General features: G+C 36.7%; 1 protein-coding gene across 1 annotated transcript; it reads right to left on the reverse strand.

The window, feature by feature from the left end:
• On the reverse strand, positions 289-10644 carry LOC104772705. Its single transcript, XM_010497289.1, has 7 exons — positions 10482-10644; positions 1179-1270; positions 985-1082; positions 797-902; positions 625-729; positions 424-558; positions 289-324 (listed from the first exon to the last, which is right to left on the reverse strand). Exons 1-7 carry the CDS (start codon positions 10642-10644, stop codon positions 289-291), a joined length of 735 nt encoding a protein of 244 aa, XP_010495591.1.

The raw sequence follows: 13484 nt of genomic DNA on the forward strand, positions 1-13484 counted from the left end.
ATACGATGGACTTTGTTACCATTATATTTCTTGGTCTTCATAAGACTCCCAAGAAAAATTATTTGCCCTGCACAATTTAAATAAAAGAATAAAATATTTAGTAATTTGAGCTAAGGGCATCCACAATGGGGGGTTATATTTTTGGAGCTTTTAAAATTTTTAATTAATATACTTTGTACTTTTAGTAGGATAAGAACTTTGAGAATCCGAATTAAAATTTTGTCCTCCAATAGTGGGTTTTAATTTTGAATTTCTTAATTTGAAAATTTTTTAAAAAAAATTAAAAATTTAAAGTAGAATAATCTTAACAAACACAAAAGAAAGCTGAAATTTGCAAGTAATAACAAGTTATGAAACTGAAAACTGTTTAACAAGTTATGAAACTGAAAACTGTTTAACATCTTAAAGACAAGACATGCCTACTATTTTATCTGCACGTTCCAAATTTTTTTTGACTCGAGCAGTGTGTATAACCGAAGCATCAACAAATCCAGTGTGTTCCAAGTTTAGTTGTAGAACATTTGAAACAACCCAAGGATCCATCTCAACAAAGTGTGCCTGTGGAGAATTAAGTCAAGTACAAAACCACAAAAACAATTCCTGCCACTAATAGTTCTTTGTTACCTCAGAACATCCTCGACTGATGGCTTCAATTCCTACAGATCCTATACCACTGTACAAATCCAACCACTTACCAGGACGCAGAGACGTTGGACAACCACCAGCAGCCTACATAATGAAGAGAAGAATCAGTCTTGGAATGTTAATCTCACAGAACAATAAAAAGAGCTCTTACCTGGAGAATCCCAAAAGCTGCTCCTTTAACAACTTCCATCATAGGTCTCACATCCATTCCCTTAAGAGAAAGCAATTTCTTTCGTTTGGCCGTTCCTGCAAGAACCAAAACACACAAAACACATTGAGAAAAATCAAACACAGAAACCCCAAAACAAAAGAAAATGAAACAAAGCAAATATACACACCTGAAGTAACCTATGAGTTGTTCTTGGCTGTACTACAACAACTTCTTCTACTTGTTGGCTGTTCCTTCCACTCATTTTCTCTTCTTTCCTTCTCGCCTTCTACAATATGTTTTTTTTTTAACCATTAATAAGAAGAACTCAAGCTTCACCTCTCAACAGTTTATCATAAACCAAATCGAAACAATTGAAATCTACCTTAGATTGAGACCTAAATTCATCATTGGCATCATAACCATATCGTTCCAGCAACAATTTCTTATCCATGCTTGCTAAACCAGTTCTTGAATCTGTAAACCCACAAGACATACACTGAGAAAAAGACACACCTTTTATTAAGAGTAAATCATGACAAATGATTTGGTCAATCACTTCCTGATTATATGTTCATATCTTCTATTTATGTAAATTAGATCATGTAGATATTCTCTTCTCAATAACCTAGCTAGCTATGTACTTGTATATAAGTCTACCTCTGTACACAATATATTTCATCAATTCAATAAACATTTACATGTATCAAGAGCAAACGATCTCTACACCTAATCTTTTTTTCTCAGCAAATTTTTTTTTTTCATTTCTCTTTTCGCCGTCATGGCTACTCTTCCCACCATAACCGATACTCTCAACACCAATACTACCTCTCTTCTTACGATCCATATGACGAATGTTACTAAACTCAGTCCCACAAACTATCTTATGTGGAAACTACAAGTTCAAGCCCATGTTTCTGGCTATGGCTTGGTTGGTTATCTTGAAGGCTCCACTCCACTTCCATCTCACTACAAGAAAACCTGCGATATGTGACCATTGGTTGTGACCAAAATTGTAGTCGCAAATATTAGCGACTACTTTGTAACGTATTTGTGACCAATTAACGACCAACACCAATACCAAGACAAATCAGTCGCAAATTAACGACGATGTTGGGAAGTCGGCGAGTAGTCGCAAATCGCGGACCCTTTTGCTACGCTTTTAAGACTGGTCCAAAAAAGGTCGTAGTTTGCGACTAATTTGGGACGGAAAGAACAGGGTTGCAAAAAGCCATCGTTAAATCGTTACAAAATAAGATTTATTTGTAACTCTCTTAAAGTTTTTTTGTTCCGTCACAAATCAATCGCAAAATAAATTTAGAAAACGTTGGAAACATTAGTATCTAACTCACCTAATGTTTGAGACGCCCAAAATGAAGTCGCAAAATCGTCACAAATATTCACCTGTCATAGTTTGCGACCACTTTGAGACGCAAAAAACTGACAGATGGGCAAAAACATAATTTACACACGATTCATCTTCTTCTCTACAAACCCTAAGCGCCGCCTGTGCTTGCTGCAAGTTTCAATATGAAATTTTGGTGTTTTTTTCTGTTTTGTTGGGCATTTTCTTATGTGTTTTCATCAAAATGGAACAAATCTACGGTCACCTATTTGCGACTAATACCTGAGTTCAGGACGACTTTGTAATGACTTTGCGACGCTCATATTTTTCTTGGACATTTCTCTATTCAAATTTATACCATTGTCAATATTAGATGTCTTCTACTGATTACAACAACCTTAGACATGGAAAATATAATCAATGGCATACAAATATTATAGAATTCTAAACTTTTGTAAGAATTTCTTAAAAATCTTAAACATTGCTTAATATATATTAGGTAATGTTTACTAATGCTTTGTAATGATCATAACTTAAATGCATTTCATGATTATAGTCATGTAAAGGATTAATCTTGCTCTATTGTTGTAATTTCATTGATTCTAACAGTTTAGATGGACTGTAGATCGATCAAAAGCTTTAAAATTCATTAGAAAGTTTTGTGACTCTTTAGATTGGTCACAATAAGGTAGCGTTTTTGCGTCTGTTTCTTGACGCAGTTACAAAGCGGTCGTAAATTAGCTACAAAACGACGACGACTTTGCGACCACCGCCTGAGTTCGGGACCATTTTGCGACTAACACCTGAGTTCAGGACGACTTTGTAACGCTTTTGCGACGCTCGTATTTTACTTGGACATTTATCTATTCATATTTTTACTATTATCAATATTATAAGTCTTATAATGACTCCAACAACATTAGACTTGGAAAAATATAATCAGTGGCATACAAATATTATAGAATTCTAAACATTTGTAAGAATTTCTTAAAAATCTTAAACATTGCTTAATATATTAGGTAATGTTTAGTAATGCTTTGTAATGATCAGAACTTAAATGCATTTCATGATTATTGTCATGTAAAGGATTAATCTTGCTCTATTGTTGTAATTTCATTGATTGTAACAGATTAGATGGACTGTAGATCGATCAAAAGCTTTAAAATTCATTAGAAAGTTTTGTGACTCTTTAGATTGGTCACAATAAGGTAGCGTTTTTGCGTCTGTTTCTTGAAGCAGTTACAAAGTGGTCGTAAATCAGCTACAAAAAGACGACGACTTTGCGACCACCTCCTGAGTTCGGGACCACTTTGCGACTAACACCTGAGTTCGGGATGACTTTGTAACGTCTTTGCGACACTCGTATTTTACTTGGACATTTATCTATTCATATTTTGACAATTGTCTATATTATAAGTCTTATAATGACTCCAACAACATTAGACTTGGAAAAATAAGCAATGCTATAGTCAACTTATGGTTTTGTATCTTTTTTATAATTAATCAAACCATAACATGTAACATGATATGTAATGTTAAGTAATGAGTTTGCAATTTCATAACTTACAAGCATTGCATGTGTTTTTAATAATTTAACTTGCTAGACTTTTAATTATTGTAATATCATCCTTACATCACAATAGATAGGTGTTATTTCGATCATAAGGTAAGAAATTCGTTACAAACATTTTGTGACTTTTAGATGTTAGTCACAAATTCGTCTCTCTTTGCTACACTTTGCGACTTATTAGCGACCATTTCAAACTTCTTTGCGACTGTATTGTGACATAATTGCGACGGATGATTTTCAGATTAAAATTTCGGGTTTTCTTTTAGCGGCAAAACCTCCCTCCTAATATTTGATTATAATTTCGGGTTTTCAGATTAAAATTTCGGGTTTTCTTTTTGTGACCCTTTTGTGACTACGTAAGATTTCTAAAGTTAAAACAAAACCCATTCGACACTTAGTAAATATCGACATAACTTTTTAGATCTAGGGTTTTGCTCTCTTCCTCTCAACCCGAAACTCTCTCTTCAATTTCTAACCAAATCTCTCTATTTCGATCGATTTCTCTCATACTCTAAACCCAATCTCTCTGTATTCTCTTTGATTGCTCCTAATGGCTGGTAAATCGACCAAAGGACGAGGAGGGAAGTCTGTTGCTCCCCGAGACAAAGACCATGGAATGAAGCAAATCTTCCGCAACACGACCAAGCACCTCACCTCGTCAGCCACTGTTCGATGAGGATGAGTATATGGAAGAGGAACAGCCTGAGAGTGATGAAGATTCTAGTGATGGCGAATGGGAATGTCCACCGGAAGCTCGAGAACCACCGGTGCCGCTAGACTATGAAGCTTTGATTGACGGTTTGTTGCAGCTTCCTGGGCGAAATCATCTACCAGTCTTTATTAAGGACCATATTGAAGGCGTTGAGACCATATGGTAAGGAATCTTGGCTTCTTGTTTGAGTAATTTCTGTTTGAGCTTTTGAATTTGTGTTTGAGTTTATGATATTTGTGTTTAAGTTTGCATTTGGATAGAGTTATCTTTTGATTCTTTGACTGGTTAGAGTTAGCTTTTGATTCTCTCTAATGTCGATTTGTAATTCTGATTCTAGCTTGGATTTTGTAAGTTTTTCGGTTTTTGATTTAGATTTACATTTCATTTGATTTATATTTCTCTGATTCTAGCTTCAGCTTGTATAATGTGTTGTGTTTCTGACAAGGGAAATCCTTTTGGGCTTGGATGACTTGCTGAAACCATGGCCAAAGGGAAAAGAAAAGGGAGTTGTGAAAGCTCTTCTTCCTCATCTCTGTTGAAGTTGCATCAGAAACTTGAAGATGCTCGTCGTAAGCTCGTGAAACAAAATGAAGAACACCAACAAGCCCTTTCTCGACTCTAAACCTTGGAGCACCTTTTCTCATTCATGAAGAAAAAAGATCCAGAATTAGCTGACTATATGGATGCTCACCAACCACCACCAGCAACTACACCTGCAACTGATGCAGGCACTGCACCAGCCACCTAAGAAGGCACTACACCAGCCACCGGAGATGGCATTACACCAGCCTCCATACCTGCCAATGAACAAACCGTCAATGAAAACGGTTTAGTCATTCTCTCTACCTCTCAGAATTAATCTTCTTCTACTCTTCTGAACTTATTGTTTATGTTTGTTTTCTCTTTTGAAATTATCTCTTTTGTTGGAACTTGAATTATCTCTTCTGGGACATGAATGTTGTTTGGAACATGAATGTTGTTAATGTTTTGGTTATGGATTGTGTTTTTTGGTCAATATGGTGTTTTAGGTTTCAAATTTGAATTGTCAGGATTTTTAGCATTTGATTTCAGCTTTCTAAATTGGTAAAACAATAATAGTAGTGACTAATGACACGCTTATTTCTCTCCAAACCAGGAGTCTCTAATTCGTCTCAAATACACATGAATCACAAAAGCGTCAAAAATACGTCGTCTAATTTACTACTATCTTGCGACTAAATTGAGACGACCTTTGTCACTTATTTGCGACCATATTTTCGTCATGATTCACCGACGCACAACTCGTCCTAACGTAGTCGTATATACGCGTTTCCAAATTCAGTCACGTTTTGGTCTTTAATTTACGACTAAAAGTTACAGTCTTAAAGGAATCGCTTATAAACGACCAAATTTAGTAGTCACAAAATCGTTGCAAAATTGTGACACTTTTGCGACGCTTGTCATTTTGCGACGAGAAATTTGTGACTACTAGAGGTCGTCGCTCAACCGTCGTAAACATGTGTTTTGTGACCCATTTGTGACGATTACCGGTATCACAAAACGCAGGTTTTCTTGTAGTGTCTCCTACGGTAACAAACAACGGTGTGTTGTCTGTTAACCAAGGTTTTGACTTGTGGAAATCTCAGGATAACCTCCTCTATAGTGCTCTCCCTGGCTCCATATCACTTTCTGTGCAGCCGCTACTCTCCCGAACTACCACCTCTGCGGAGATCTGGTCAACTCTCGCTGCAACATATGCAACTCCAAGCCGAGGACATGTTCAGCAGTTGAGAGATAAACTGAAAGTTTGGAAGAAAGGAGACCGTACCATTGAAGAGTATTTTCAAGGACTAACCACACGTTTTGATACTCTTGCCAATCTTGGTAAGCCCATGGACCATGAAGATCAGCTTGAGTTTCTTCTTGATGGTCTGCCCGAAGAGTATCGCCCTATAATTGATCAAATTGAAAGTTGGGATGTCCCACCTACCCTCACATATGTCCACAAAGGTCTACTCAATCGTGAAGCTCGGCCTCTCTCTGCCTCTACTTCTGTACCATTGCTGCTTCCGGTGACCGCCAATATTGCTACGCATCGTCACCACAACAACAATACCCACACTAACAATTCTCCTCGTCATGGTGCTTCCCATCATTCCAACAAGCAACAATACAACTCCAACTCCTTTAATTCAAACTGGCAGCCACAACAACACAACAATTATCGTGGATCTCGACCCTATCTCGGTCGCTGTCAGTTCTGTAATGTTCAGGGCCACTCCGCAAAGAGGTGTCCTCAACTTTAACAACGTTTGTCTTCTACTGGTTCTTCACAAACCAGTCCCTTTACTCCTTGGCAACCTTGTGCCAATCTCGCAATGGCCTCTCCCTATATCCCTGGCCCATGGCTCCTGGATAGTGGTGCTACACATCATCTTACCTCTGATCTCCAGAATCTGGCCTTGCATCAACCATATACCGGTGGTGAAGATGTCGTCATTGGTGATGGTTCGGGTCTTCCTATTACTCATACTGGTTCAACAACACTTTCTTCTCCTGCAAGAAATTTTAAATTAGATACGTTTTGTGTGTTCCCCATATACACAAGAATTTTATTTCAGTCTATCGACTATGCAATTCTAACCAAGTCTCGGTGAAATTTTTTCCTGCTTCTTTTCAGGTGGAGGACCTCAGCACGGGAGCCAAGTTGCTCCAAGGCAAAACTAAAAACGAAATGTACGAGTGGCCAGTTACATCATCATCCGTTGCTACCTTCTATGCGTCCCCAAGTCCAAAGACAACAATCTCGTCCTGGCACGCTCGTCTCGGTCATCCCTCTGCCTCGGTGTTACAAACTGTTATCTCAAATTTTTCTTTGTCGTTGTCTTCTTCTGCTCCTGTCCCTTTGTCCTGTTCGGAGTGTTTACTTAATAAAACGCATAAGTTACCATTTGCTTCGTCATCCATTATCTCCAGTCGACCGCTTCAATATATGTTCACCGATGTATGGACCTCTCCGGTTGTATCAGTTGACAATTATAAGTACTATCTTATTTTTGTGGCTCATTATTCACGGTACACATGGTTCTATCCGCTACGAAACAAATCTCATGTTCAAAGAGTGTTCATAGCGTTTAAAGAGCTGGTTGAAAATCATTTTCGGGAAATAATTCAAACCTTGTATTCGGATAATGGTGGAGAGTATGTTGCTCTTCGTCGTTATCTCTCTGCTAACGGCATTTCTCACTACACGACACCACCACATACTCCGGAGCATAACGGCATCTCTGAAAGAAAACATCGACATATAGTTGAGACTGGTCTCACCTTGCTTTCCCAAGCCTCTATGCCTCTACGCTACTGGTCATATGCCTTCTCAACCGCGGTGTATCTCATAAACCAGCTGCCAACTCCTCTTCTCTCCAACACATCACCATACCACAAGTTGTTTAAGAATCCACCAAACTACAACAAGTTGTGGGTGTTTGGTTGTGTATGCTTTCCTTGGTTGCGCCCATATACAATGCACAAACTTGACGCTAGGTCCAAACGATGTGCCTTCCTTGGTTATTCATCCACCCAAAGTGCCTATTATTGTCTCGATATACCCACTGGTCGGGTATATGTGTCAAGACATGTTCAGTTTTTGGAATTGGAATTACCTTTCCGTCGCCCTCTCGCTTCTCCAATCGCTTCTGATGAGATCTCTCCTTCAACGTCTACACCTCCTTGTACATTCGTTGTCTCCCATCCGCTCGGTCCTTCACCCTTCTTCGTCAACCACTTCGCCGATTGAAAATGATGCATCACACGTTGAATCACCAGCACCAACACAATCACTGACACCAACACCTTCACCGGCTCCTCATTCTCCGGCTGAATCTCTGGTTACGCTGCCGTCACCTCAGGTAAGTAATTCTCAGACTCTATCTCCATCTTTGTCGTCTTCATCCACTTCCTCTGAGCCTACTGCTCCCACACAAAATAGGCCGCAACCCATGGCCCAGCTGCTACAACCTACACCAAACTTGGCCCAACATCCGAATAACAAACACACGGCCCAAACAGAAACACAAGTCCATTCTGAAAAATCAGTCACTAACCAAATAGAACCACAAACGCAATCCCCTACCCGGTCCGCTACTTTGTCTTCGTCTTCTTCCTCGGCGTCGTTGCCATCATCGCAAGTCAATCCGATTGTTCAGCCTGCTACCGTCAATGTTCACCCAATGTCTACAAGAGCGAAGACTGGAATTTCCAAACCAAACAAAAAATATTTGTTTAGTGCTACTCTTCCCTTTGCTGCTTATGAACCTCGGACGGCGATTCAATCTTTGAAAGATGAACGATGGAGGCGTCCATTAACCGATGAGATGAATGCTCAATTGCGGAATCGTACATGGGATCTTGTACCTTCGCCTCCTTCAAATGTCATGATTGTTGGTTGTCGTTGGGTCTTCACAACCAAATACAATTCTGATGGCTCGATCAGTCGACATAAAGCCAGGTTAGTGGCCAAAGGATACAATCAACAACATGGTTTAGATTATGAAGAGACCTTTAGTCTTGTTATCAAATCTACAACAATATGTGTTGTTCTTGGTGTTGCGGTGGATTGTGGCTGGTCAATCCGACAGCTTGATGTGAATAATGCTTTTCTTCTAGGTCACCCAACAAAAGAGGTGTATATGTCCCAACCACCTGGCTTTGTTGATCAAGACAGGCCTCACTATGTTTGCAAGCTTCGCAAGGCGATTTACGGACTGAAACAGGTACTAGGGCCTGGTATACTGAACTTCGCACTTATCTACTCATGGTGGGTTTTGTAAACTCCATGGCCGATACCTCGTTGTTCATTCTGCGTCATGGCACCTCCATCGTATATATGCTTATTTATGTAGATGATATTATCGTTACGGGTAATGATAATGCTCTACTTTCTTATACGCTTGATGGTTTAGCTAACAGATTCTCTGTCAAGGATCATGAAGACCTGTCTTATTTCTTGGTATTGAAGCTACCAGAACTTCCTTCGGTCTGCATTTAAACCAACGAAATTATACACTCGACTTACTTGCTCGCACTAATATGCTTCACTCCAAGCCGGTTAAAACGCCTATGGCGACGTCTCCGAAACTAAAACTTCTTTCTGGATCCAGACTTAATGATCCGACAGAGTATAGAAGTGTTGTTGGCAATTTGCAATATCTATCATTCACCCGCCCTGACATCTCCTATACGGTGAATAGACTGCCTCAATACATGCATGCTCCCACTTCTGATCATTGGCAAGCCGTTAAACGGTTACTGCGATATCTCCGAGGTACCGTTATTCATGGCATTTTTCTTAAATGCCACAATTTCCTCTCTCTTCATGCCTATTCAAATGCAGATTGGGCTGAAGATTATGATGAATATGTCTCTACCAATGCATATGTTGTTTATCTGGGTCATAATCCTGTTTCATGGTCGTCAAAGAAACAAAAAGGTGTTGCTAAGTCCTCCGCAGAAGCTGAGTATCGCTCTGTTGCTAATACCACTTCTGAGCTTATATGGGTATGCTCTCTTCTTCAGGAACTTGGTCTTCGCCTACCATCTGCTCCAATCGTGTATTGTGGTAATATGGGAGCTACATACTTGTGTGCCAATCCAGTTTTTCACTCAAGAATGAAGCACATAGCTTTGGATTATCAATTTATTTGCAATCAAGTTCAATCTGGTGCCTTACGTGTGGTTCATGTTCATACAAAAGATCAGTTGGCCGATGCCTTAACCAAGCCGCTTCCTCGCACTTCGTTTACAACTCTGGCTAGCAAGATTGGAGTTACGCCATGCCCCTCCATCTTGCGGGGGCGTATTAAGAGTAAATCATGACAAATGATTTGGTTATCACTTCCTGATTATACGTTCATATCTTCTATTTATGTAAATTAGATCATGTAGATATTCTCTTCTCAATAACCTAGCTAGCTCTGTACTTGTATATAAGTCTACCTCTGTACACAATATATTTCATCAATTCAATAAACATTTACACCTTTTGCTATATGTTTGATATTATGAAAGATGAAAAAGTTCACACTTTTACGGCTCGAGACGACAATGGATCTTTGAATACGCAGTGGAGTAGAGATTCTAAAGAGGTGAATTTGGGGGGAAGAAGAATACGAGACACCCAGATTCTTACTCGTCTCGATGTTGATTCCTAGTGTAGAGACTATCAGAGATGATAACAAAACCGCCATAGCTGATAAAAAGTTTTCGACTTTGAAAAGCTTGCAAAATATGTGAACTTGTTTACCCTCTGATTCCAATAGCTTCAATCTCATCCGAATCAATCGACTCCAAAATCAAATCTCAAACGATTCAATGTCGGAGTCGATTCAATATCCTCCGATTGCCCATCCGCAGATTTAATCACAAACTTTGCATCGGATCTCCTCTGACCCCAATCTCCTTTGATTCCATAGCCTTTCATTCAATCTCCTTCCTTTGTGAATTTTGGACTTCGATCGAGAGAGAAAGAGAGAGACAGAGAGATGAAACGAAGAAATATTCTGATCCGGAAAAAAAAAATTCCTACTTCTATTATTGGTTCGGCCAACGAATAAGTGACACGTATGGTCTCTTATTCCATAAACGAGTCTACTAAATAAGAGGCTCTCTTATAGTTTTTTTTATTTCTCTGATTTAATTTTTTGCTTCTTTTCAACTATAACCCCTCTTAAAATCCCCGATGACCTAACCATTTAATGATAATAGTTATGATATGACTAATCTGAGATTTCTAAGTTGACTAACAACTTCGACATATTCCCTGAACGATTTTTCTCAGTAATGTCACTCATACCAACAATTCTCTAATAATATCTGAACAAAAAAAGAAAAGAAATTACACCTTACCGCTTTAGTTATCCTTTATAAACTAGGAATTCACCCGCGATACACCGCGGGACTAAGTTATAAATTTTTGTATTTTAAATAATAATTTTTAATTTATTTAGTTTTCAAATTTTCAATTAATTTACTTTTAGTCTTATTAATTTAGAATTTTGTTTAGAACTTTTTTTCTTCTTCTTACGTTTTATAAAGTTTATAACTTAATTACATTAAATTTGTTATTAGATAGAATATAAAATTCTAGATTTATTTTGTTCTCTAGAATTAAAGAGAGGTATATTCCTATATAGTATGTTAATGTATACTTTTATGTGTATTTTTTTTTTTGGAATATTAAGAATGTGTAATATTTTGTATTTCATATACTAAATAATTTATAAGTTAATTTTCAAAACAATGATTACAAATTTATAGTATATATGAGATAAACTAATAGTTTTAGTGTTGGTTCTATATTTCAAACCCGCCATTCTAGGCGGGTCAGACAACATATTCAAAGATTTTTAATCCGCAAAAACTCATCATATGAAACCCGTGAAAGTAAAAAATATTTTTAAATACGTAATACAAAATAAAAATAAATTTGTGAGCAAGCAATATCTTTTATATTTTATTATTATTCCTTGATTAAGATATCAAATTGAATAGTAAATATATTTGTTACCTTTTAAAATCATACAGTTAGTTTTTCTNATGAACATTTATTTTAGGAGGAAATCAATGCGTTGAGATCAAAAATCTCGGCCACGGATCCTTCTCCAAGATCGAAAATCAATTCGTTTCTTGGTTAGACCGATTGTTTAGTAAATTTGTGTATGGAGAAAATATTGTTTTGTAAAACTGGAAACTTAATATTAATTAAATCAATTATAAACTTAATACTTAATGTTAAAGGGAGTGGTTCCAAATGTTTTGGAAATTTATTTAGGATGGAAAATCTTATTTTCAAAAATAGAAACTTAATATTAATTAATTAAATGTAAAACAAATTAATAATTAATGTTAATGACAGTCTTGTAAATAGGTGGTAACTTCAGGATTTATTTGCTAAATGTACTTGAAAAATGTATATATAGATATGCACAATATTTGCAGTGCAAAATGAAATGTAAAAATACATTTGTAAATAAACATACCAATGAAATGTGCGGGAAATAAATGTAAAGACACCCAAATCTTTTGACTAAAACAATCCATGTCATTGACAGGGATATTAGATGTGATCATCCATTCTTTTTCAATAGAATTTAGATTTGAAACATGAGATCATCCAGATGCATCTTCCAACTGAATACAAAAAATCCGAATTAATATGAGTAAAGTAAATGAATGAATATAATATGGAAAACAATTAAGCATTTACCTTCCTGAGAATTTTAACTGTAGCATGTAGGTTTATATGACAACCACAAAAAAAAATGAGATGGAGAGCAATACAGAGAAAAATAAGAATAAAAAAGAATAGCTAAACAGAGAAGAAGTCGAACTAATTGGAATTAAATAAGAGACGAATCAGTTATAAGTCAGATTGAACATGGAGGTACTAAGACCATCTTTACTGGGAGATTCTCTTCTAAATACACTTATTAAAAAATAATAAAAAGAGAGAGAAGAGAAAAGAAAGAGAATTGATACTTCAGGGAGAAACTTGAGAAATGGTTCTCACAACAAATGAGACATATGTCATTTATTCTATGGTACAAATATTAAAAAAATAAATAAAAAGAAAATTTGTAAAAATATAATTTTTATTTATTTTTTTAGAAATGGTCACCGTTATTCGAGTACAGATGTCCTAATGGGAGTAAAATTAGGAATATTAAAATGATTTACAGTTTAATTTAAAGTTTTTTTATTTATAGAATTCTCGATGAGCTTCATATATGGGTTTACAATTGCTGTTTCCTTTTTCTTTTCTTTTTGTCTCCGTTAAAATAGGATATAAATGTTTTGGTTTGTTTTCTTTTAGGTTAATATTTTTTAAATTAATTTATAAAATAAAAATCTATGTGTCAGATTTTGACTAGTCAGGTGACTTATGCTTTATATGATAAAAGATATAATTCATCATTCAGGGCAATATGTAGATGATGGCTAGAGAGATGACTAATCAATACACTGGGAGAGGAAACTGAAATATGAACTGAAATAGTTCATATCTATTTTTAAGAACTCTTGAATAATT

This window comes from Camelina sativa, chromosome 20, assembly GCF_000633955.1.
Source record: "Camelina sativa cultivar DH55 chromosome 20, Cs, whole genome shotgun sequence".
Lineage (NCBI taxonomy): Eukaryota > Viridiplantae > Streptophyta > Magnoliopsida > Brassicales > Brassicaceae > Camelina > Camelina sativa.